General features: G+C 44.6%; 1 protein-coding gene across 1 annotated transcript in view; it reads left to right on the forward strand.

Moving 5' to 3' along the window:
- Nucleotides 1-1,072: 1,072 nt before the first annotated feature.
- Nucleotides 1,073-27,815, forward strand: part of LOC112266723 (E3 ubiquitin-protein ligase CBL) — a 36,803-nt gene continuing 10,060 nt past the window's right edge. Inside the window, exons 1-6 of the mRNA XM_024444452.2 lie at nt 1,073-1,913; nt 12,259-12,506; nt 21,975-22,121; nt 22,676-22,832; nt 26,260-26,381; nt 27,670-27,807. Coding sequence (XP_024300220.1) covers nt 1,770-1,913; nt 12,259-12,506; nt 21,975-22,121; nt 22,676-22,832; nt 26,260-26,381; nt 27,670-27,807 — 956 coding nt within the window. The 5' untranslated portion in view covers nt 1,073-1,769. The remainder of the gene's footprint in view (nt 1,914-12,258; nt 12,507-21,974; nt 22,122-22,675; nt 22,833-26,259; nt 26,382-27,669; nt 27,808-27,815) is intronic.

Below are 27,815 nucleotides of genomic sequence, written 5' to 3' on the forward strand. Positions count from 1 at the left end.
TAGCGTTAGCATTTTTATTATTAGCATTTTCGATAATGAGCGTAAATAGAGACAAATATATTGATAAAAGTCACCTTGTCCGAGAGACATTTACATGGTTATCAGAATGTCACACCAGGGTAAGCCTACACAATACACAGCCCTTATTTTAAGTGTTTCTAAAATCCCCTATGGGAAAAATGAATGGTGGAAAGATTATTAGAAGCATTTCCCTATGATTTATGCCTAATATGTCACCTCCACTGTGGGGCTCTATAGGCAAAATATGTGCATTGGTTGAAACAAAACACAGATAGGCCTATGCTACAGTTTGTTAACACCATCTGCTCTAAACCTCGCTCACTTTACATAATTCTAAACAACACTGTACATAACTCAAGAAGATCTAAATGCATACTCCCATATGGGAATAAAATCTGATATCAAATGCTTAGCATGTAGATGCTGTATGAACGTTTCACCGGTAAAACTTGAAGAATTATCATTCCCGATTGACGGTGAGAAGGGACGGTTACCACAAAAATGTGTGCATAATGTAGAGGACAGACATGCACGGGTGATATCTATAATTAGCTCTGGGGAAGAGGCTTCCAGGGGGGTGGGATGGGCGGTTACCATCGGCGGAACTGAAGCCTCTGCCTGTATATAACACCTGAATTATCATCTGAGAGATCTGATGAAACGTCAACGGTACAGACAGAGCTTTACGTGTGTTAGTGCCAACTGCACACTTATCATTGGAGCACCCATCTATGTAGGCTGCAACATTAAGTATAATGTTCATGCCACAGGAGCGGGCACAGGTGAATGGTGCCTCAGTTGTTGTTAGGAATTTACCACACCAAAAACACCGTGCTAAAATAATGTGTCTGAATTTACACAGCCAAATTAAAATAATTTCCGACCGTAATTGAGGATGCTCTTGAAAATGCAAACAGACGCGCGTGCCTGTATTTTCATCTCGAGGTCGCGCATGAAGAGGGCGTAGTTGGAGGAGGTGTTGGGGGGGGAGGGGGGAGGGGGGGGGGGGGGGGGGAGGGGGGCAACATTTGTGCAAGGCGGGGGACGAGGACAGGGAGAGGTTCCGCGAACGGAAGGGGATGAACAGGAAGAGCAAGGGCTGCGCACACAGAGGGGGAAACTGCTGGCAGTGTTGGTTTTTCTAAGTGTATTTATTCACCCCGTCTCCTTTCCTATTGTGTTAAAGATTTTCGCTATCTGTGTAAATGTCCCTTTAAGTTAGTTTATTGGCGCCACGGTCAGTGCTTCCTCTACAGTAAGCGTATTATCAAGCTAGCGACTCTTTGACTGTCTCCAGCCTGCAACTTCCCGTCACCGAGAAGAACGAAGACGGAAAGAGCGAGCAGCTGAAAAGGAAACAGGGTCGGTCAATAAGAATACAGCGAAATCTACACGGATATCAGACTGATAGACAAGTCGATATCGTTGTCTTCTTTTAGTCGACTAGGCGGATCTGCGTTCTTCTCATTGTGACTTGCTTGCCAACCGTCGTTTTCCTTGTTGAGCACCCGGCTGCGGCTTGCTCCACTGTCGCCGAGGCTCGAGTCAACCACTGGTGGGGGGTTTAATGGGAGCCTTGTTTCGATAGAACTCCCTTCTCCCCCCACCCCCCCGACGGACCCTCGCTCGAATCCAATTCGGGCGCTGTCTTCCCCGGGGGGTGCCCGGTTTTTGCTTAGTCTGACTGGGGAAGGAGGGCGGTCCCCCAGCCTTGACTGTCGCTCTGGCCGACCCTAGTGGACCCTAATATGGCAGGAAATCTGAAGAAAGGCGGAGGACTGATCGGGATGATGAAGGACGCGTTTCAGCCCCATCACCACCTCCATTCCAATCACCAACCAGGGGCCGTGGACAAAAAGACGGTGGAGAAATGCTGGAAACTAATGGACAAGGTGGGTGACTAGCAGTCATATAACTATCCCATCTAGCTACCCGGCTGATGATCTGTGGCTCAGGAAGCTAGCATAGATGGCTAATTAGCCAGCTCGCTAACTAGACAGCTACAGTACTAGCTATCTAGGGCTAGCTACACCGACCAGCTAGGCTACACCGACTGGTAGAGAAAGTGGTAAATGAGCTAGTTAATTATATGTAATATATTGTATTCATCTGCAGAAGATGTAGCCAGTTGAAGTTAGTTAGAACTACCTATATGGCTGTAGCTAGTTAGTTTGATGCTGGTGGTGGCTGGATTGCTATCTATGTTAGCCAGCTACCTAGGCAGCTAGCTAGCCAATTAACATTAGCTAGCAACATTGACCAAGAAAATATCGCTTGCATGGTGGTGGTGACTCAATCATCATACCAGATTAGGGTCTTGAAAACAGTAGCTAGCTAAGTGAGCAAAGTTAGGCTTGGGCTTTGACCATAGCCACAGAGCTACATTTTACCTTTCAGAACAGAAGATCCGTTCCGTTGACAAAGGTGTGCAATAAGGTTGTAAAATGTTATTCATCATTTGGCATTTAGCTAGCTGGCTAAATGTCATTTTAATGATCAGTGATTGTAAGATCAGATGTCAAACAATGTGGCAACAATCTAACTGCTCGACTCCCAACACTTACTCTAGCAGTGACTCATGAAGTCCAGAGTATTGTGCAGCATGGAAATTAATAGATGTGATCATCATAAAGAATTAGCTCCATTTACTTCACAAGAGGCGCAATTCACAACATAATTTCTTGGAAATTGTAGCTGGCTGACCCCTAGTTTCCTGTGCGATTCACATGGAATTATCACAGTGATTCAGAGGACAAGAAAGCCCTTTTGTGTTTGTTTCTCTATGAGTAGTCTACACATTTGTCACTCTTTTCTCTTATCTGTTAGAACCCAAGCCCCTGAGGATTGTTATAATGGCACATGTTGGCCAGTTTGCATTGCTCTCCACCAGACAAGCACATCTGCATTGTCTCCGTTAAGTAAAGGTTAAAAATGATGTATGGAGAAGAGGTCACTTCACACAAACAGAAAAAGTGAAGTGACACTGCAATGTCAGTTCTCCTTTTCTGTTTCAGAAAGTGACCTTGGCTTCCCAATCAATGGCACACACAAAGTCTAGTCTGTCTGAGGCAAGGTTGAGGAAGTGTGTGTGTCCACAAGACCTTTAGAAATAGAAGACTTTGTCCACGATGGAAGGTTGTTGAAAGGAAAACCACTGTAGAACCTGCGATATGTGTTCTATGGTATGCTGATTTTAGCAGAATGCTTCGAGGCAGGATACAACTTTACAAATTACACTTGTGGAGACTTTGTTTGCTACTACTGCAACTGGTATCCTATCAAGTATTGTTCATAGCATTTGTCCTTCCCCTCTTTCAAAACAGGTTAATAATCATTACACTGACCCATCAGGTTTAACCATTTTAATACAGGTTTTTCTTCATACGGTTATGCCCCATGCACAAGTTAGCCTATCTGCCCATTCAGATATCATGAGGACAACTCGGACAACAGTGCATGTTTGTAATAGATCTGCCTAAGAACTTCAAAGTTAAGCAGTTAAAGTGTATGAATAGAATTGGTATAGAGGGTTATTACAGGCTTTACTGCTTTTCCCGTGTTGATTGGGTCCCTAGTCAATGTTTTAGTGGTTTTATCGTAACAGGAACCTGCAGTCATGGGCTACGTCCCGAATTGCATCCTATTCCATATGTAGTGCACTACTTTTGACCAGGGCCCGTAGGGGGACGCACCCGTGATCTAGAGCACAGTGGTATATGGGGGGTTGGTTCTGTCCCAGTCTCCGATCCTGAGGTTAGCGAGAGAGCGGAGGAGGGGAATGTGGAACAGCTAAGAGGTAATCTTTTGGTTTAGTCCAGGCCACCACGACTGGATGTGTTTGCGTGTGTGTGTGCACGTTTAGCCAACTGATAACTCTAGGACTTCCCTTCCTTGGCTACAGGCTTATCTGATCTCTGACAGGACTCGTGCACTTGGGTTGGAAGCACATCAGGGTTTATTGTGACCCCCCTCTGACTGACCTCAGTCAGTTGGCTACACTGAACACATGTAGATGGCATGTAGTACTGTGCGCCTTATGTAGTCTGTTTTGCTGTGATGACACCGTGTGGTATTTCACTCAATAGATATGGGAGTTTTATGAAAATGGGATTTTTGTTTTCTAATTCTTTGTATGTCTGTGTAATCTGAAGGGAAATGTGTCTCTAATAGAGGTCGACCGATTGTGATTTTTCACCGCCGATACCGATTTATTGGAGGACCAAAAAAAGCAGATACAGATTAATCGTCCAATTTATTTTTATTTTAGTATTTTATTTATTTGTAATGATGACAATTACAACAATACTGAATGAACACTTATTTTAATTTAATACATCAATAAAATCAATTTAGCCTCAAATAAATAATGAAACATGTTCAATTTGGTTTAAATACTGCAAAAACAAAGTGTTGGAGAAGAAAGTAAAAGTGCAATATGTGCCATGTAAGAAAGCTAACGTTTAAGTTCCTTGCTCAGAACATGATAACATATGAAAGCTGCTGGTTCCTTTTAACATGAGTCTTCAATATTCCCAGGTAAGAAGTTTAAGGTTGTAGTTATTATAGGAATTATAGGACTATTTCCCTCTATACCATTTGTATTTCATTAACCATTGACTATTGGATGTTCTTATAGGCACTTTAGTATTGCCAGTGTAACAGTATAGCTTCCGTCCCTCTCCTCGCTCCTCCCTGGGCTCGAACCAGGAACACAACGACAACAGGCACCCTCGATGCAGCGTTACCCATGCTGAGCAAGGGGAACAACTACTCCAAGTCTCAGAGCGAGTGAAGTTTGAAACGCTATTAGCGTGCACCCTGCTAACTAGCTAGCCATTTCACATCAGTTACACCAGCCTAATCTCGGGAGTTGATAGACTTGAAGTCATAAACAGTGCAATGCTTGACGCACAACGAAGAGTTGCTGGCAAAACGCACGAAAGTGCTGTTTGAATGAATGCTTACTAGCCTGTTGCTGCCTACTACCGCTCAGTCAGATACTTATATGCTTGTGTGCTCAGTCAGATTATATGCAACGCAGAACATGCTAGATAACTACACATGGTTGATGATATTACTAGTTTAACTAGTGATTATGATTGTTTTTTATAAGATAAGGTTAATGCTAGCTAGCAACTTACCTTGGCTTACTGTATTCGCGTAACAGACAGTCAGTCTCTTTGTGGAGTGCCAAGAGAGGCAGGTGGTTATAGCGTTGGACTCGTTAACTGTAAGGTTGCAAGATTGGATCCCCCGAGCTGACATGGTGAAAATCTGTCCTGCCCCTGAACGAGGCAGTTAACCCACCGTTCCTAGGCCGTCATTGAAAATAAGAATGTGTTCTTAACTGACTTGCCTAGTTAAATAAAGGCGTAAAAAAATTGGCCAAATCGGCCCTAATTAATCGGCCATTCCGATTAATCGGTCGACCTATGGTCATACATTTGGCAGGAGGTTAGGAAGTGCAGCTCAGTTTCCACCTCATTTTGTGGGCAGTGTGCATATAGCCTGTCTTCGCTTGAGAGCCAGGTCTGCCTACAGCGGCCTTTCTCAATAGCAAGGCTATGCTCACTGAGTCTGTACATAGTCAAAGCTTTCCTTTGTTTTGGGTCAGTCACACTGGTCAGGTATTCTGCCACTGTGTACACTCTGTTTTGGTCCAAATAGTGTTCTAGTTTGCTCTGTTTTTTTGTTAATTCTTTCCAATGTGTCAAGTAATTCTCTTTTTTTTGTTTTCTCATGATTTGGTTGGGTCTATTTGAGTTGCTGTCCTGGGACTCTGGGGTCTGTTTGTGAACATAGCCCCAGGACCAACTTGCCTAGGGGACTCTTCTCCAGGTTAATCTCTCTCTAGGTGATGGCTTTGTTATGGAATCGCTTCTTTTTAGGTGGTTGTAGAATTTAACGGCTCTTTTCTGGATTTTGATTAGTGGGTATCGGCCTAATTCTACTCTGCATGCATTATTTGGAGTTTTAAATTGTACAAATCAAATTTTATTTGTCACATACACATGGTTAGCAGATGTTAGCAGACAATGCCACTGTGCACAAAGCAAGGTACATACAGAAATGGTTTGTCGAGATCGGTGTGGAAGAACTTGACTGGCCTGGAAAGAGCACTGACCTCAACCCCATGGAAAACCTTTGGTATGAATTGGAATGCCGACTGTGAGCCAGGTCTAATCAAATCAAATTTTATTTGTCACATACACATGGTTAGCAGATGTTAATGTGAGTGTAGCGAAATGCTTGTGCTTCTAGTTCCGACAATGCAGTAATAACCAATGAGTAATCTACCTAACAATTCCAAAACTACTACCTTATACACACAAGTGTAAAGGGATAAAGAATATGTACATAAAGATATATGAATGAGTGATGGTACAGAGCGGCATAGGCAAGATGCAGTAGATGGTATCGAGTACAGTATATACATATGAGATGAGTATGTAAACAAAGTGGCATAGTTTAAAGTGGCTAGTGATACATGTATTACATAAAGATGATATAGAGTACAGTATATACGTATACATATGCGATAAATAATGTAGGGTATGTAAACATTATATTAAGTAGCATTGTTTAAAGTGGCTAGTGATATATTTTACTTCAATTCCCATCAATTCCCATTATTAAAGTGGCTGGAGTTGAGTCAGTGTGTTGGCAGCAGCTACTCAATGTTAGTGGTGGCTGTTTAACAGTCGTCTGGCCTTGAGATAGAAGCTGTTTTTCAGTCTCTCGGTCCCAGCTTTGATGCACCTGTACTGACCTCGCCTTCTGGATGATAGCGGGGTGAACAGGCAGTGGCTCGGGTGGTTGTTGTCCTTGATGATCTTTATGGCCTTCCTGTGACATCGGGTGGTGTAGGTGTCCTGGAGGGCAGGTAGTTTGCCCCCGGTGATGCGTTGTGCAGACCTCACTACCCTCTGGAGAGCCTTACGGTTGTGGGCAGAGCAGTTGCCGTACCAGGCGGTGATACAGCCCGACAGGATGCTCTCGATTGTGCATCTGTAGAAGTTTGTGAGTGCTTTTGGTGACAAGCCAAATTTCTTCAGCCTCCTGAGGTTGAAGAGGCGCTGCTGCACCTTCTTCACGATGCTGTCTGTGTGGGTGGACCAATTCAGTTTGTCTGTGATGTGTATGCCGAGGAACTTAACTTACTACCCTCTCCACTACTGTTCCATCGATGTGGATAGGGGGGTGTTCCCTCTGCTGTTTCCTGAAGTCCACAATCATCTCCTTAGTTTTGTTGACGTTGAGTGTGAGGTTATTTTCCTGACACCACACTCTGAGGGCCCTCACCTCCCCCCTGTAGGCCGTCTCGTCGTTTATGGTAATCAGGCCTACCACTGTTGTGTCGTCCGCAAACTTGATGATTGAGTTGGAGGCGTGCGTGCCCACGCAGTCGTGGGTGAACAGGGAGTACAGGAGAGGGCTCAGAACGCACCGTTGTGGGGCCCCAGTGTTGAGGATCAGCGGGGTGGAGATGTTGTTGCCTACCCTCACCACCTGGGGGTGGCCCGTCAGGAAGTCCAGTACCCAGTTGCACCGGGCAGGGTCGAGACCCAGGGTCTCGAGCTTGATGACGAGCTTGGAGGGCACTATGGTGTTTTTTGCGAGTCTCAATTTGGTGTTGGTGAGAGGACACCAGATCTCACAACAATAGTTCTATAACTGAGTCAAGCATTTTTAGACAGATCCTAATTGGTTTGTTGAATTTTATGTTCCTTTTGATGGCGTACTGAGATTTACTGTCAGGGCCCAGGCATCTGTCTCTCTCTCTGTTTCTGTCTGTCTCTCTGTTGTGTTTGTCTCTCTCTCTCCCTCTCAATTTCAATTTGAGGGGCTTTATTGGCATGGGAAACGTTTGCCAAAGTCGGTCTCTGTTTCTCTCTCTTTCAGTCACTATCTTGCTCTGTATCTCTCACCCCCTCCTGCTCTCTCTCCTCTCTCCTCTTCTCTCTGTGTGTTGTCTTTTGATCCCCATGTTATTCCACTGATAAGATCAGCCTGGAGCTCACTAAGCAGATGCAACCAGCCCTGCTCTGTGACTAGGCCACTCAAGACATGGTGGGTTCATTTGAAGGTTGGCCAATTCAGCATCAAATTGTGAATTTGGGTGGTGTTTATGATGACTGAGTTCAATAGACGGAATAGGTTCAAGTGCAGAATTGAGACGACAGTCACGTTCTCCATTTTATTACATGACAGTTTGCTCCTGTATCTCTTTATAATGCACGAGGAGAGTGACTTGTCTGAGTGCAAGTTGAATATGAATGTAGCCAGTAAGTCTAAGGTAGACAACAGATAACACTCTGTTTTAGATGGGGCTTTTATACTGGACACAAAGAAGAAGCTGACAAAGTAGATGATTGATTCATTTCTGGAAAATAGGCCCTCTTCCTTGTTTTACTTTGGTCAAGTTATTCATTCATCACAGAATGCTGTGGCATGCATGTTTATGTTGTATATTGATTATGTGTTTATGGTTGTGACTCAGCTAGGCCTGTGGAGGTCACAACATTTCGCCAGGTGGTGATTGTCAAGCAAATAACGGTCGGTCTCACGGTAATTGACCGTTAATTAACGTAAACACATTTAGCATCTCCTGGCTTCCGAACACAGCCTACAAGTCATTTTAAAAAGTCTAAGAAATCCATTTAATATAGCCTACACTGTCACAATCAATCCATTTATTTTAAACCAGTCTAAAGAACCATGATATGAAGAAAATGGTCATGTCCTGATGTGGCTATGCCGAATGGCTGTGGGCTACACTAGTTCATTTAACAGACAAGATTTGCTTAAAATTCTGTGGCATTATTTTATAGTATGAAGAACACAATTGAACAAAGCTGAATAAAACAAACATTTTCTTAATGATTTGAGGGATTGCGCACGTGCAGCTGTTCTTTGTTGAGCAGTTAACTCTAAATTAAGCATATAGGAATACTTATTTCTTTGTTATGTAACTTTAGTTGTTCTACAAACATTGGGCTATATGCTATGATGCTTCATACATTGTAATGCTTCACGATGCGACTCTAATGATGACTTGAAAAAAAAGTTGCTTGAAAGGCGTGCTTTGTTTTTTTTTTGCGTAGGCTGTACACACTACATCAGTCTCTCATTCACAATTTGACAAGCACTTGATAATGCCTTGAATTTCACGGCGGCATCCCCTTTGTGGCCGTAATGCACCCTAAAAAAAGTGTTGCGTCGTTCCCTTCTCCCTGAGTGTGCTGTGTTATCCAAAGCGTCTCTCACTCACACACCTCTCCGTCACGTGATCAGGGTCTTTCTCACAGGCTATAAGTGAAGGCCGACACATCAGGGACGCAATTGCACGCGTCCTTATCTAATTCCGAGGTGCATATTGAAGATATTAGAAGAAGTGTCCACATTTACTTTTCATCAGCCAACAAGATGAATAGGCCTAACGAACAGCAAAAGCACTAGCCTATGTCAATCTACTATCCCCCATAGTGCCAAAGGCAACTTATTCTGTGTGAGGAATTAAATATTCCAAACCTAGTCCGGGACAGTTGTGGGATACGATGGATCGAAAATTAATACAACCATCAAACTTTGTTATACATGCAATGTTGATAAACTATTGATCTATTTCATCACATTATAAGCGCAGCAATGCACACATGGTAGTAGGCTATAAGCGCAGCAATGCACACATGGTAGTAGGCTATAAGCGCAGCAATGCACACATGGTAGTAGGCTATAAGCGCAAATGTTCCGTTAGTGGGAAAACACTATCAATAGTGACCGCAATTATGCATGCAATGCTTTTATTATAATTTATAAAGGTAAATTTTTATGGTGAAAAGGTAGCTTCCCCAAACTTGAAACTCACTCACTGCTTATATACAGTGGGGAGAACAAGTATTTGATACACTACCGATTTTGCAGGTTTTCCTACTTACAAAGGATGTAGAGGTCTGTTAAAAAAAAAAATCCAGAAAATCACATTGTATGATTTTTTTGAAAAGTAATTTATTTGCATTGTATTGCATGACATAAGTATTTGATACATCAGAAAAGCAGAACTTAATATTTGGTACAGAAACCTTTGTTTGCAATTACAGAGATCATATGTTTCCTGTAGTTCTTGACCAGGTTTGCACATACTGCAGCAGGGATTTTGGCCCACTCCTCCAAACAGACCGTCTCCAGATCCTTCAGACCGTCTCCAGATCCTTCACCTCCAAAGATTTTCTATTGGGTTCAGGTCTGGAGACTGGCTAATATTGTCACCCATCAGACTATTCTTAATTTAATCGTGACTTTACAGAAACAAATTAATATATGTGTGACATTTTGTTTTGATTTAAAATAGACCATTATCATACACCTGCATCAAAACGGGCTGCGGAAAAGAAATGCATATCAAATCAAACTTTTATTTGTCATATGCGCCAAATACAAGTGCAGACATTACTGTGAAATGCTTACTGACAAGCCCTTAACCAACAGTGCAGTTAAGAAAATATTTACCAAATGAACTAAATGTAAATAAAAAATAAATAACAAATTAACACAACATAACAATAGAGGCTATATACAGGGGGTGCTGGTCAGTGTGCGTGGGTACAAGTTACTTGAGGTAATTTGTACATGTAGGTAGGGGTGAAGTAACTATGAATAGAAAATAACCAGTAGCAGCAGTGTACAAAACACATGGAGTGGGGGTGGTCAATGTAAATAGTCCAGTGGCCATTTGATTAATTGTTCAGCAGTCTTCTGTCTTGGGAATAGAAGCTGTTAAGGAGCCTTTTGGTCCTAGACTTGGCGCTCCGGTACTGCTTGCGGCGGTGCGGTAGCAGAGAGAACAGTCTATGACTTGGGTGACTGGAGTCCCTGACAATTTAATGGGCTTTCCTCTGACACCGATTATTATATAGGTCCTGGATGGCAGGAAGTTTGACCCCGGTGATGTACTGGGCCCTTCACAGCAGGTGCCATACCAGGCGGTGATGCAAACGGTCAGGATGCTCTCGGTGGTACAGCTGTAGAACTTTTTGAGGATCTGGGGACCCATGCCAAACCTTTTGTCTCCTGAGGGGGAAAAGGTGTTGTCGTTCCCTCTTCACGACTCTTGGTGTGTTTGGACCATGATAGTTCGTTGGTGACGTGGAGACCAAGGAACTTGAAACTCTTGACCCACCCCATTACAGCCCCGTCGATGTTAATGGGGGCCTGTTTGGCCCGCCTTTTCCTGTAGTCCACGATCAGCTCCTTTGTCTTGCTCACATTGAGGAAGAGGTTGTCATCTATGCACTTAAATAGCGAATGCAGGATGCTTTCCACCGTGGTTTATTTTCATGCCAGCCAGGTAGGCTATACTCCTGTTGTAAATATAAGCAATGTGCTTAATATTAGGAAAGTTGAGAAATAAATATAGTAGGCCTAGCCTATAGAAGTCTGATGGGATCCTATTTTTATTAGCAGCCATCACTCTTTCTCCTGCAGTTGCATAGCCTATAGAAATATTGCAGATTCATAAGAAAACAGAACCCTTCCCTTTGTGTATTGGAGAGGGACAGACCTGTGTGTGTGTGAAGGCCTTAAAATAGACTCACTTAGTGACTCTCAGGGTTTGCTATCTCAGCACTGTTCTCTCACTCGCTCTCCCAGGCACTTTCACTCGCTCTGCCACTTCTCCTCCAAGTGGCTTTTCTCACTCTCTCACTTCCCTGTAGTCCCTAGTCCTTACTGGACTTGACGCTCTGGCGACACTCTGGTGCGCAAGTGATTACTTGTCAGAGAGAGCTAGAGTATTTTACGTTTAGGTGAAAAGTGTTATGATCAATATAATCCACGTCATCACACTATCATACCGATGTATTTATCAAATGGTGTTCAGCAGTAGTTTAGTTTTAGTGATATCGATGGTCCCCTTTTCACTGACCGTTGTGTATGTAGGCTAAACACTCAAGCGTGCACAGACGTTATAGTTTGTTCAGTTAATGTTTGGGTACTTGTCAGGGTTGTGGTCAATTCACTTCCTGAATTGAAAACATCATAGAATACAATGTGCAACTTTTCAATTCAAGAAATAGGATTTTTATTTACTTCCTGAATTGTATTAAAAATAAATGGATCCCAACCCTGGTATGTATTCGCATACTACTAAGTCTCATCCACCACCGTTGCTGACTTCTCATGTGTTTCAGTAAGCTGATTCATCATCTCCTCTGTGTCCTATCCTCTCCCTCCATCCAGGTGGTGCGACTGTGCCAGAACCCCAAGCTGGCACTGAAGAACAGCCCACCTTACATCCTGGACCTGCTGCCAGACACCTACCAGCACCTCCGCACCATCCTGTCCCGCTACGAGGGCAAAATGGAGACGCTAGGCGACAACGAGTATTTCCGCGTCTTCATGGAGAACCTGACCAAGAAGACCAAGCAGACCATCAGCCTGTTCAAGGAGGGCAAGGAGCGCATGTATGAGGAGAACTCTCAGCCCAGGTGAGATGGTGATGACATTGTTGGAGATTGAGGTGGAAATCGAACTCGTTGTTGACGAAATGCAGGTACTTTTCCTAAAATACTTCTTGGTCTCACAATTGCCATTTCCTGATTTAAAAAAAAAAACAAACGGTTTCTTTTTTTCCCAAGACATCAAGATAAGTGCCTTTTTGTTTCTGTACTACGAGCGCGTGTATTGAGCCGTCTTATCCTCCTCCTGAAATGCTCCTGTGAGGTCGCACTCTGACCTGTGTTAGATCACGCTCAGTTCATTCACTACCAGAATATTAACCCTTTTCGTTAGCCCAGAGCTAAGCCGAGCTGTACGGTGCTGGCCTTGGTTACACATCCACCATAAGTCCAGGAACTGTGATTTGAAGGAACACGTTGAAAAGCAACGATCTGAGCCAGTACGGTTTGGGATGGCACAATAGCGTGAAAAGGCTCTGAATTTCTTTCTCCTATATCTGAAGTGAAGGGGGGTATTTTTGTGTGTGTGCTGAAACCCTCCCTGTCTTAGCAGGCAGGTGTCGGGTTAGATCTCATCGGTGGGTATGTTTCTGCGCCTCCTTAAAGTGGAGCAATGTAGTCTTGTACTGAGTAACAGCCAAAGAGAAGGGTGCTGTGGTTTGTACAAGTGAACATTTGTGGTCAGGGTGACGCTGATCTATTTGCCTGTGTTCTGTCTGTCTCTGTGTTCACAGGCTTTGCCGTTAGTCTCCCACAGACATGAGGGTTGTAAAGGAGCTAAAGAAATTGCAAAAATACAAAATGTAGTCTTAACACCGTAGCTTTTTGAATAACATCAAAAACAAAAAATATCGCTCCATACACAGTACAAACGTACACATAAGATCAACTTTCAGACACACACAAACAATGACTACGTCTTATCTGAACAGACCCGCATGTTCACACACCTATCCCTCGTGCCTGCATTATTGTTTGCCACTTGGCCTTAAATTGTATCAATTTAACGAGCACCGTTTTGGATGAAATTGCTAATCAAAATGTAGTCTAACGTCTTTTGACATGACCAATATCATATTTTCCCTTTATGATTTGTAGCTCAGGGGCCAAATTATTCAAGCATCTCAGAGAAGGGAATTGTATGCAGTGCCTTTAGCAAAGTTGAACAAGAATGTTAATGTTGACGACATTTTATAAATCCCGTCAGAAATGCAGGATTTGGCTTTAAATATTTTTGGGAAATAGGCTGTAAAAATGGTCTATTCTACTTTGCCAACGGCACCCCATATAATTCCTACTCCGACGCTTGATAACTATGGCCCCAGGTTATACAGTTAAAAATGACAATGAAGCTTGATTTGAACATTCCTAACTTATTGCTGTACACACTCCAAGCCTCTCCCAGGGTCAACCGGTTACACGCAGTGGGAGCATGAATATGATGGCTTGAGTTAAGTATCAAGTATCAATGGCAGGATGTGGCCAAATATTTTCTCCTTTAATTAACTGACACAAGTTGGGCCCCTGAGCTCATCTCCAATGTACTCAAAACACAACCCTTTTAAAAAAACGTTTTTTATGAAAACTGTGGTTCATTTCCTTCTTTTAATGCAACGAATCAGAGTAGCGGCGACTCTCTGCCTGTAGTTTTGCATGGCTTCTGTTTTTTTTTGGACAATGAGTCTCCTTGTGCTGACACTAAGGGAGAGGAGGAGGCCAGCTCACATTCCTCTTCTGTCTTCCCCCTAATTGAATTAGCATTAAGTAACGGGCCCATTTGAACGGTCGTAACCACTCCTTTGTGAAATACATTTTCATCATCACTTTATTACAGAGCGAGTGGGTTCTAGAGCCGGAGCTGGTAGTAACCGATGAAGCCCCCCCCCCCCACCACACACACACACACACACACACACACACACACACACACACACACACACACAGGGACCAGAGACAAAGAGCACTATTGTGCCTAGAGGAGGGTTTCAGTGAGTAGGCTCTAGCCCAGTAGCGTGGTTAGTGTGTTACCAGCCGCAAACGGCCTTAGCTGTGTGACACTCCTCCCATACCAGGGCTCTTAGCACGGTGTGCCTTACATGCTGACTAAACCGGGTGCGCGCATGTTGATTTTTGTCCACCCACACCAGACGCGATCAGGACACAGAGGTTGAAATATCAAAACGAACTCTGAATCAACTATATTCATTTGGGGACAGGTCGAAACGCATGAAACGATCATAGCCATTTTAGCTAGCTAGCTTGCTGTTGCTAGCTAATTTGTCCCGGGATATAAACATTGGGTTTTTATTTTTACTTGAAATGAGTAAGGTCCTCTACTTCGACAATTAATCCACAGATAAAAGGGTAAACTGTTGTTTCTAGTTAAGGCTTCTTCTTTGGGCTTATTATGGCAGTTGGCAACCAACTTTTTAAGGTGCATTACCACCACCAACTGGACTGGGGTGTGGACCTCAGTTAGTCTTTCAATCAATCACCCACGTGGGTATATGCTCCTAAAAACCAATGAGGAGATGGGAGAGGCGGGGCTTGCAGTGATGTAGGCAGACACACAGAATTTTAGGAGCACAATGAAAAATGTTTGACATATTAAAGATTGTGCTCCCAAATTAACATTCCAGGTCGCACGGCTAAATATTTAGGCGCAGATGCAAGTAAAATGGTCGCACTGTAGAGCCCTACGTTACCACTCTCGTTCCTCCTGGATAGGCTGGAGATGGTTAGAATAGTTTGATACAGTGTTACCTTCAGCCTCGACTTAAATAGTCTCCTCTATGGACAAAATGTTAGCTATTCCCTTTCCTCTGGTTGTTGATAAAGACGGAGCACCATTTCAGCATGCTAGCTGTGAATGATATGCTGATTACGTGGTCGTCCCACACGGTTGTTTCTTCTCAGACCGTTGCAGTACAGAGAGCGATAGTGGTTGGATGTGGTGCCGAGATGCCCTGCAGACTTCTCCACAATATTACCGCCGCGAAATTTGCTCTTCAGTTTATTTTCATTTTGGCGTCCGGCCCTCCATATTTAGATTTGAGCAGCACAAATATTTTTTGCTCGTCTTGCACGCAGACATACTGACACACAGCCCCCATAGTTCTGAGGAGAGTGATATTTGCGTTCAGCGTTCTGACAATTGCTGGTTGATTACCACAACCACCGTAGACTGAAAGCCTAGCCTTTTGCTAATTTTAGTTGTGCTTTTTTGTGTGGTGGTGGCCTGACATGGGAGTCTAGCTGCAACGCTGCTGTGTGTGAGGGGGTGAAGTGTTGGCTGCGGGCTGTGAGCTGCTAGAAGGGAACTAATGATTAACAGTGACACTGTCACGCACTGTGCTCGCCACACAGTTTCTTCCCGGTAGACTGCGAGCTTCCTTTTCCTGTTTCTCACAGGCCACCTAGTGCCATTTCTACCCCGCTCAGAGAGAGGGGGAGGGTGCGCTACAGGGAGAAGGAGCACTGCAAACGCTAGCCTGTTTATAACCACAAAGTCCAGTCTGAGTATGGAGTTGATCAATATGTGCAGAAATAGGCCCTTCCAACCTCCCCTATATCCGGATATTGTTCAGACCTCCCTGAGCTTTGCCGTTTGATCTGGCTTCCTTGGTTAAGCCCCTGACCAGCGCTCCGTCCTGACTGCTGGTAGTTAATATATCCTGGGGGGGAGAGGGCTGGTTCCCAAATGGAACCCTATTCCCAATATAGTGCACTACTTTTAACCAGGGCCTATGTAGGGAGTGGGGTGCCATTTGGGACGAGGACAACCGGAGAATTGTCCCGGGGCGGAAGGGGTAATCCATCTGCAGTCCGAAGCGTGAGACAAGGCTGTTCTTCTACTCCAAGCCCCATTTTCATATCCACGGGGCAGGAAACCAGAACAGGAGTGCGGCTTTCCTTTTTAGCGTGGCTGCTCTCTCCTCCTCCTGTCACTCCACCACATGCCCTTGTTGGATTTATGTTTTCAGATCCTGGCCTTGTTGGATTTATGTTTTCAGATCAACATTAAAAGCAAGGACTCCCGTCTACATTCATGCATCCCCTGTACAGCCTGCTGCAGCCTCTGCGGCTACAGCTGAGGGTATTGCAGATGGTGGGACCCCAGTGATGTTGGGAGAAGGATCTGCATGGTTGGCCATGGGACTCCTACTTCATCTTCCTCACTACTGCAGACACTCACTGTCTGTGCCTCATTTCTCTCTGTAGACAGAGGAAGCCTCCCATATCTTCTTGCACCTGGCAGTCTCAAGCTAGTCTGCACGTCCCTGATAGTGCCTCAGTGGCTCACACAACCCCTTTTGTTGTGTCCATCTCTTCTAATGCCACATTCAGTCTCTTCTCTAAATAAGCAGACAAAACTATTGCATGGTTTCATTTTGTTATCTTTTCGAATGTTGACAAAACAGTTGTCGTATGTAGCTGCTATGAAAAGGGGCTTCTCTGCCTCCTATCTGTGCTGCCGGAACTGTGTGGTATCATGCCAAGTTCATGTCCCTGCCAGCATTAGTACCACAACATCCCTCTATTTGCAGAGGGCATGTGCCAGTTGCTAAATTAGTCCCTCAAAGCCCTGAGCCTTTCCCCGTGGATATGACTTCCCATTTTCTATAGACTACCCATTTTCTATACCAGGCTGCTGGTAAGACAATAGTTCCTCACTCAGTAGCAGGCTATTGGCTTTGACTATCTCTCCCATCTTATTTGCTGGCAAAGGTCTGCGCAAACGGATCAATTTCAGCAATAGGGAAATGCACTGCCAGATAACGAAATCATTCCAAAGGATGTGTACATTTTTAGGGCACATGCAGAGAATGTGAGAGAGCCTGCATTTTGCATACTGTAGCATCACTCTGAGTCTGCTTATTTATATATAACATTTTAACTAGGCAAGTCAGTTAAGAACAAATTCTTATTTACAATGACTGCCTAGGAACAGTGGGTTATAACTGCCTTGTTCAGGGGCAGAATGAAAAGATTTTTACCTTGTCAGCTCAGGGATTTGATCTTGCAACCTTTCGGTTACTGGTCCTACTCTCTAACCACTAGGCTACCTGCCGCTGCTGAATTTGACATTCTTTGCCACTTCATGTACCAGCAGTTACTAATATGTAACTCCAATACTGTTCTGTCTGAGAATTTTGGGCTATTTCTTGACGAGTTCTGACAGATCAACAGACAATTTGTGGTTGGATGTGAGAAATGGAAAACATTTCTTAATGTTTTAACAGCATTAAATTGTTATTTATTTTTTTAAATACATTTGTCCATAAGATCAATAAGAAAGAATCCTACAATTCAATGTGAATTCACAATACAGCTGCCAGCAATGGTTTTGGTCTCGGTCCCTTCAGATGGTTAAGCGTTGCACCGGTAGTCTACTACCATTACTGTATCTCAATTCCACCTCGCAATGTTCGCATATCCTTTATATTTAACTTCTCAACGTATTGCCATACAGGTAGGGCTGACCCAATTTAGTCGACTGGTTTATTGTTTTTTCGATAGGCTGACGGTCGGCCGAGATTTTTGTTTTTTAGTCAAGCAGTCCAAAATAGATTAATGTTGCGTTGCGCCTGAAATGGCACCCTATTCCCTATTTAGTGCACTACTTTTGACCAGAGCCCTGTGGGCCCTGGTCAAAAGAAGTGCGCTATGCAGTGAACAGGGTGCCATTTCGGACACAGGCTTTTTATTTCACATTAGGCCATTAGGGACCATGCCAGTTATCTACTCTGACTTAATTTGGCTTTGTGAAATGCCCTCGACTGACAGGCATTTTACCCATCATGCCACATGCAGGCCAAACTGTTAGCGCTGCTGTGAATGGAAATGCACTTAATGCTTCCTGGGCTCCGTTTCAGCTTGAGTTACACTGGCCTGCACATCATCCCTAGCCTGATCGCACACGCGCACACCCACACACACACACACACACACACATGCACGTATGCACACACGGAAGCAACACTGCATCGTTTATTTATGGCATACTGCTGCTGCCAGTTTCAAAATAATATAGACTGTATAGTTCTCCTACTGGGTTATGAGGAACATTAGGCTTTAAAAACTGTTCCTTATTTGACCTGGGGACACAGCAAATAGGCGACGTAAGGCTATTTAGACAGGAAATGGTAAGATTATCCATCGGTCGCTTTCTCTAACACTGTTAGCAGGGAATAGCACTTTTCGAGTAGAGCGTTTTTAGGTGGCGACTCGTGTCTTTCAGTCTTTATCAGGGTGGATGATATTAGAGGAATTAAACGATTAATAGAAAAATAAGAAAAAGTGAGCCTCTACGTTTTGCGTTGGTGCATCAGGATGTGTCAGTCAAAGTATGTGTCTCTGCGTGCGTGCACTCAAGCGCACTTGTTTGTGTGCGTAAGTCTGCTGTCACTGCTGTTTCCTGACAGAGATCCGGTGAGCAGCCAGTTCCGGAGAGTTAAATGTATAATGTGATGAAAGGGGAACCCAGTGTGGTTGCGATGTTTTTCTCTGTAGAAGTGTCTAGGACTACTGTGGTGTGATTGTGTTGCTGCTGCACGGTGGGTGTTGAGGGTCCTAGTTCACAGACAGACACAGACAGCCCGACTGCTACATTGTATTGCATTGAGAGTAGGCCTACCACCAGGCTTACATCATGTCAATCCCTCTTTCTCCGATTTGTCATGTAGGCCTAATGTGTAGTGCCACCAGCCACTGTGATTTAGTCCCCCAGACCGTCCGTTCGCCAGTAATTGGCTTCAAGTGGGCCGCCGCTTTAATTTTCTAGCCTTCTATCGCGGAAAACTGGAGATGGGAAGGGAGCAGCCAGCTGCTGGTCAAAGGTCAGGCCCTTATAGGAGGAGGGGGTCACCACGAGCTCCGTATCCAGGGATAGCTTGGCCCATCTCCATGGTAACAGCGAGGCTATGGTGGATTGGGGGGGTATATGTATCTGCGGGTTAACTACGGTAGCTCGTGCAGAATAAGAAAATGAATGCATCCCAAATGGCACCCTATTGCCTATATAGTGCACTACTTTTGGCCAGAGCTCCATTGGCGCTGGTCAGAAGTAGTGCACTATATAGGGAATAGGGTGCCATTTGGTATGCAAGAAAAAGAAGTGCCGCGCCGGGGTTAGCAAAACACACAGCCGCCCACGCACTGAGGTTGCATTTACTCAAACACTCTCTTTCTCTCCCTCCTTTTCTTTTTCTTTCTCTCCTCTCCTTTTTCTCCTCTCCTCTCTGGCTAACGATGTCCTTGGGTTTTTCAGACGAAAAGGAATGGCCATAAATAATGAATGGGTTTGTGTTGTTTTTTTTGGCTTGGTCTTTTGGACTTTCTAACTAACTTTCGTTCGGTGCTATTGTTGTATCAGTGAAGACTGGTTTTGAGTTAAAGCAGATGACTCATAACAGACAGAGGAAAGAGGAGTAGAGTAGAGGACAAGTCTATATGCACTTGTTGGGATCTGAGAGGATATGATAAGCCTAAACAATGTGTTAATAGCGCCACCTTTCCCTCTGATAGGATAGGAATAGCTAAGCAGTGTGTCGTCTCCACTGTCCACTAGGGTAGTCTCTGTATCAAACAACATACAGGAGATGCGTTTTAAAGGTTTAAAGGCTCCCTGCCTCTCTTGGCTTAGCCTTGTAGCATTGGAGCCATGCCCAGCCGCGCACAGAAATACAGAGCAAGCGTTGTAGCACCAAGTTCTACCCTAGTCAGAGATATGAGGACACACATACAACAGACACGCTGGCAGGCGCACTGTAAACTCATAAGCTACAACATCACTCTCGGGATTGGCAGTTTAACTCGCTGTCTTGTAGACTGTGACCCTTAATGGTGACTAGACACATACACCCTAGTCTCTCTCACACACAAGGCATACCCTATGCCAGTGACGGGACACAGCTGTGCTTCACCGAGGGCACTTTGCCACCTACAGAGCAATGCCCTCACACTAGCCTTGTCAAGAACCAGGCTTCCTTAAAACTGGAAGGCAGGGAAAGACCCGGTGGAAGTTAGTGACGCAACACATCAAACCAATCAAATGCCTTGCATGGGCGGAACTCCAATTGTGCTAACTAGCATGCGGAGCAACTCTGCAAAACGTGTCCTTCCTGGTCTGAAAACAGTGATGAACATAACACGTAGCACCAACAGCATGTGGGGGGAGGGTTCTTGAAATGTAGCAACCAATCAAAATCTTGCCGCTGGGAGCCAGCAGGCCATTCAAATAATTTTTGCACGACCTCTAAGGGAGGTGTGACAGTGGCATGATTTTAGCGGTATGGCAACGCAAGACTACCCTGACACAAACAGCGTGCGTGTGTGTAAAGGTGAATCCAATATACGCTTTCTGTTTGCCGTCACTGCCCACTCGGTTAGCTAGGGTCAGTAATGTCAACCTCACCAACAGGAGATGTCAACCTCACCAACACCCTTATAGAAATGTGGGCATTTATAATTGGCATACTTTTCCAGCAGAAAATATATTGTTGTGATTAAATTAAGCACATTGGTTGAATTTGACATTTAAACTGGAAAGTGTGAAGGAGGGGTTAGAGAATGTAATTGTCAGACAGACGGGTTTAGTTTTGCAAGGTGACGAGGGGAAACGGGACAGGACTGATTTCTAGCGGGCGCAGATGGGCTTCTACTGCTGCAGAATGCCTCGCCTCACTCAAAGCCATTCGCAAAAAAAGAGGCTGCATTTCTTTTTCTTCTCATCTTGGCAGTTGTGTGTCAAAACATCCCCCCACAGGCGTGCACACACACACGCTCACACACACATGCTCACACACACGCTCACACAATTTGGCAAGGTCTCTGTATCCTCACTGTCTTTTTCGAGCTCATCATAAGTCTCTGTCCTCTCCTCTATCCCTTTACACGGCCTTCCCCACCCTTCCTCTGTGCTGACATTGGAGAGAGGGAGAGACGCTGCCGCCACACTCTCGCGCTCTCTTGTGCATGTCAATTTTCCCAGCTCCCCCCTCCCCCAAGAGCCTCGTACAATCCCTCACTGTGTTATTCCGTGCTTTCTTTGCCACTTCGTCCCCCCTGCCGCCACTGCGTTCACCCGCCTGCCTCTTGCCTCGTTGCTCATCTGCCCAGGGGCCTCTGGAATCAGAAAAGTGTGCCAGGCATGTTGTGGCCTCCAACCCCTCCCTTCTACCGTCGAACCCCAACCTGCACACCCAGGCTAGCGTGTGTAATGTGATGGAGGTCTAGTCACTTTCTCTCTCACTCACTCACAGCTTCCACCATGGAGTTCAGCCCCTGGCCTCTATGTTGTGGTGTGGAAATTACAAAGCCATGTTAACATGACATATTAGTTATCGGTGGCTAAATTTAGCTGAAATGTGTAGTGGCTGTTTTAGGGAATCGCACCATGGATTAGTTTGTCTTGGCCCATAAGACTATTTTCAGGGTGAGGAACCATCCATCGTCAAGTTGTATAATACTCTCTCCCTCTCTGTTCCTCTTCTGTAGACGGAACCTGACCAAGTTGTCGCTGATCTTCAGTCACATGCTGGCTGAGCTCAAAGCCATCTTCCCCAACGGCCTGTTCCAGGGGGATAACTTCAGGATCACCAAGGCTGACGCCGCCGAGTTCTGGAGAAGATCATTTGGGGACAAGTGAGTCCACCTCTGCTCTCTAGAAAAAGTTGACATTTACAGCAGGCTAGCCAGTCATAGTGAAAGTATTTGCATTTAAGTGGTAAGATTGGATATATTTATGCACACGATGGAAATTGGAAGAAAGAAATTGCTTTGATGTTTCAAGCTACGTGAGGTAGCCTAGGTAAACCGATAGAAAGTAGTTAATTGAGTCTTTTTTAACTTTTTTTTTTTTTTTTTTTTTTTTGGTTTCTTCCTAAACCAAACTCTTTTTATTAGTCACATTTTTGTCAGTCACCATAAACACCCAGAACCAGGAAAAGCAACTCCATAAAATGTCTCCATAAAAATGACAAAATCGTCCCATGGCTTAATGTCGCAGCTGACCCCTGCTCTAAACACTATTGTTGCGCTGAAGCGAATAACATGTTTGGAATATTCAGGGTAGAATCAGAAGTGGGATCGGACACCGTAAGTGCAATAACAGGGAAGGTTTAATACGCTGCATCAACGTTGCTTGTTCAACTCAATGGGTATAGTATAGTAAATTTGTTGTCCTGATGTGTTTTAAGGACGATAGTGCCTTGGAAGGTGTTCCGGCAGGCACTGCACGAGTTCCACCCCATCAGCTCGGGCCTGGAAGCCATGGCCCTCAAGTCCACCATCGACCTCGCCTGCAACGACTACATCTCCGTCTTCGAGTTTGACATCTTCACCAGGCTTTTCCAGGTTGGGCCTATACTCACACGCACGTGCAAACACACGTACATGCGCATGGACACACAAAAACACGAGCACAAGTGCATGGATATACACACACACACACACACACACACACACACACACACACACACACTCGCATGCCTAGATGCACGCACACACACACTCAAATTCAGGGTCGCACATACACACTCACACACAGCCCACCTTGTACTACACTCCACTGCGCCAATGTGCACAATTTCTCTTGAGATGAGTTGAGAAAAGAGTCAGACAATGTATTTGTGTTGTGTGTATATCAAATTTTATTGGTCACATTCACATGGTTAGCAGATGTTAATGCGAGTGTAGCGAAAATGCTTGTGCTTCTAGTTCCGACAGTGCAGTAATCTTGTTAGATATTACTGTAGCTCCCATAGAATAGTCATCCATAGTTCCACCACACACCGTTGTACCATCACTAACTCCTATCTACAGTTTAAAAGCTGGGGGTAATGGATCAAACAATGGTCATCACTCTAGCCAATAGTCTCTTACCATAGCCGCACTTTCTAACTACACATGAGTTTGGCAAAGCAATACTTACTGTGGCCATGTGTGTTTCTCTGCTATGAGCTGTTGCCTGCTGAGATAGAGGGCCAGTGTTTTGTAGTGGCTGCATTGCGTGTCTCTAGGCTGAATTGAGGCCTCTTGCTGGCTCTTATTGTTGGCATAATGCAGTCTCCAATTCTTAAAGAACCCACTTTACAGCAGTGGATCTCAACTGGTTTTGCTTCAGGAGCCAAATTGAACCAGGTTCTCTTAGTCACGATACAATATTCGCATCGCAATTTTATTTTTGCCAAAATGCGGTCTGGAAAACGGTTCAATTCTATATTGACAGTTAATGTGCTAATTATATGGCAACGGAACAACAGTCCCACCTTTTTTTATTGTCAATAACCCATATTCTGGTTTGAGACTCCAAAATCAACCAAATCTGCTAAATAAATAACTATATATTGAAAATACTATGATTGAAGAAAAGTAGTTCAGAGGTTAAATTATAACAAAAGAATATAGGTTCATTATTTCTAAACATTTCATACCTGGTTTTAGTCATTTAAATTCAGACTGCTGTATAAAAATAAATTAAAAGTTAAACCACTCACTACCCATTCAAAACCAGTTGAGAATCGCTGCTTTAGAGGGAGTCGGGACTGGATGAAATTGTTAAGTGCCTAGGAGAGGAGTGGCTTTTTTGGGGCTAATTCTATCACGTTTTTAAGTAGCCACCGTACAGAGAACAGAGAGAGCTTACTGGGCCATTCTTTCACTGCTAGTCAGCTGTGAGGAACAAACTGTACTAAAACGTACCCGTCCTGTCACAAAGGACCTCGGGATCTGACTAGTCCTTAGGAAATATGACTGCGTGACATTTTTGCAATTCTGATCCACTAGTGACGCATCGCTAATCTAGTTGCATTGGAAAAAGTTCTAGTGGCTGTTTCCCAGACACAGATTAAGCCTAGTCTTGGACTAATGTACGTTCACCGGAGATGAATTTCACACACGTCATGTTTAGTGCTGCTGTCCCTGTGTGCAGTGGCCTAAATGCTAAAAGACCAACAACCAATGTCCCCCGTAAGTAATTGTCCCAATTGGACAAGTGCAACTAGTTGCCCCTTGTTTCAATCCATTTTCTTCCTTTTGGTGCCTAATGAATATGACCCACGCCACTTACATGCCAATTTCAATACCTCAAAGCGAAGATTTATGTAAATGTTCCCCTTTTTAGTCACCTGTTTCTTTTGTTGTTTCTAAGGCACAACTAGTATTTGTTCCCTGAGGGGGAAGTGTTCTTCAGTCTTATTTTTTCTTCAACATTTTATTTTGTATTTTCTTTAGGCCCCAGCTAGCTCCCTGGCTTGTGTGATAGTGAGTGGATTGGATACAGTGCAACCTAGGTGGCTGGCTGTCTGCGAGTCGTGCCGAACAGCTGAATACATGCCCTTTATTTGGGTTTTGGACGCGCCCTCGAAATAGCCGCGGCGTGTTTGCTGAGAGCGCTCGTGTTCTTTTGAAGCCCCCTGCACATCAAGGTCGTGCTTCTCATCAGCATGTGAATGAACCTGTATGATAGAGCGATAGTGGATAAACTGCAGTAGGGCAGCATTGGATGGAGGCATCATTTCCAGTTAGTAACACAAGACTGGTCTGGTTAAAAGTAGTGCAATATATGGAATAGGGTGCCATTTTGTGACGTATTCATTTGCTACTTGCTATCTTCCTTTGCCTGTCGTAGTAAATGTATAATTATGACTGCCGTCTGCCCGGTATGTCTTATCTATGACTATGGTTCCTGTGCTATCTGACGGTTAGGTGTAGCACGTTAGTAGACTTGCTAGCGGCTCTCATCGGTGATGCTGCATGCATGACACTCAGCAAGGTAAAGAGGAACGCGTTTTACGATGGGTGTGACGTCGCTTTCTTTCCGTCCGTGTTGTGGCCGGAAGTGAAAGCTGGCTGATGTAGCCTAGCCGACTCAAGGGTCGCGTCCTAGGGTTGTGTACATTGGGCGTGGGCTAAGAAAAGTGTCTTAATTAAAATACTTCCACATTTTACAGTTAAAAATGACGTCTGAGAATGCGTCTTTTAGAAGAGGAAGTGACAGGATGGCATTGTTGCGGTCTGTTGGGTCACCCATACATGCATAACCCATTGGTTGACTGTATTGTACTCACCCATACATGCATAACCCATTGGTTGACTGTATTGTACTCACCCATACATGCATAACCCATTGGTTGACTGTATTGTACAAGGCTCGGTCTTTGGTCACTTTGTTTCCACTTCATTTTGCCACTAAACCATCAGCACGAGTTCACTTCACGCTTTCTTTCACAGTTTTTGACGTGTCATGAGACCTCACAAACTCACTGGTGTGGATCCCCCTTCGCACCGCTACGCATGCTAGTCTAATTGCTAAGTCAATTTGAAACGAGTTTGTCATAGTGCGTTAGCTTCCATCTGCTAGCAGTAGAACTTGCACGAACACTGGCCTAACTCTATTTCCTCTTTTCTGTTGTCTCCGAACATACATTTTAAGACCAGACGGCTGAAAAATAGTTCCTGATGGTGTGTCAGGGTACTCTGAACACTCTCTAATTTGAGTCACACAGGCAGTCGTATTGCAGCACAGGGTGATTGACTCTTAGTACAGTACATTCGTAGCTTCTCACTGTCGTTACCACATTACCATTCCCCGGGGGCAGATCTGACATGAAGATAAGGTTGCATCTCTGGAGAAAGTAAAGGGAGCTTTAAGAGTCAGCCATGATTTGTTTCATTACTCGCCACGGTGTACCACTGTGTACCACTGTGTTGTGACGCTGTGTTGTACCACTCTGCGGCGGCGTGACTCACCTTCTGCTCTGTGCTGCGTGGGTGTGTGCAGCCTTGGTCGTCTCTGCTGAGGAACTGGAACAGCCTGGCGGTGACTCACCCGGGCTACATGGCCTTTCTCACCTACGATGAGGTCAAGGCCCGGCTGCAGAAGTTCATCCACAAGCCTGGCAGGTCAGTGAGAGAGTCTGCATACAGGCACATGCGCACATTCTCTCACACACACACACACGGGCACACACACCGTATGCACCCTGATGCGCGTGCGCACACACCTCAGCCAGATATACTTTCTCCTCTATTGTCGATGTACAAACACAATGAAGAGAGGAGGATGATGTTTTATTATAAACTGGGTGGTTCAAGCCCCGAATGCAGGTTTGGCTGACATCTGTGGTATATCAGACCGTATACCACGGGGGGTTGTGGTATTGTGCATAAGAACAGCCCTTAGCCCTGGTTTATTGGCCATTTACCACATCCCCTCCTGCCTTATTGCTTAATTATACAGTTTCATTCAAGTTACTCTCTCATTATAATCATGACTTTACATATTCACCTTTATTTTTCTCCACATACAACGTATGTGATGGTCACTGACTTGAGACTTGCCCGTGCTGTCACATACTCGCACACTCCAAAAACAGCTACTTAGACTACTGTTAAAGCGCACTGCTTTCTTACAGTCTGCCTGTCATGAGCTTACACACACACACACTAACAAACTCGACCTAACACACTCTGGCGAGCACCCCCAGCGTGGCTGTCGAACGCACACTTGCACAATGACACCAGAAGGCGCCAGTCCACCCTCACCCCTAGTCTCACGTGCCCCCCCCTGTGGCACATGGAACAGCATGGTACCTAGCATCAATGGGTCTATTGAGACTGGGCGGATGTCAGTACTCGCTCCAACAGAGGGCAAGTGTGTGACAACGCGGCAAGTATTGAGCCTTCGTTCAACCTCTTATTCCTAGATGACAAAATTGGTGACTTTTTAAAATGATTTGAATGAATAAGCGTTACTTAACTATGTGTGGATGGTGTATTCATATTAATAATGCTTGAGGATCCTGTGATGTGTAAATGTTTCCAAGCGTTGTGAGTGTGTACAGCATTGTAAGCTGTGCCTGTGTGTGCGTGCGTATGCTGTACACGCTTATAAATTGAATTGCATATAGTGTGCACACTCACACTATAAGCAATACAATTCATAGGCATGTACAGTATATTGTTTACAAAAGTTTGTAATGCCTGCAATTGCTTTATAAAAGGCTTGTTAATGAAAATATATCCTTTGGTATTGAACTCAGGACAGAGAAGCTCACCAGGAGTTTGGTTAGGGTGGGGATGAGCTGGGATTGGGCATTTTTTGGGGGGTGTTTTCCCTATTGTCATTAGTCCTTTGTGTGTGTGTGTGTGTGTGTGTGTGTGTGTGTGTGTGTGTGTGTGTGTGTCACAGCTACATCTTCAGGCTGAGCTGCACGCGACTGGGCCAGTGGGCCATCGGCTACGTCACTGCAGATGGGAACATCCTGCAGACCATCCCCCACAACAAGCCCCTCTTCCAGGCCCTCATCGACGGCTTCCGGGAAGGATTGTGAGTTC

Source organism: Oncorhynchus tshawytscha, linkage group LG14 (genome assembly GCF_018296145.1).
Source record: "Oncorhynchus tshawytscha isolate Ot180627B linkage group LG14, Otsh_v2.0, whole genome shotgun sequence".
In the NCBI taxonomy this organism is placed as follows: domain Eukaryota; kingdom Metazoa; phylum Chordata; class Actinopteri; order Salmoniformes; family Salmonidae; genus Oncorhynchus; species Oncorhynchus tshawytscha.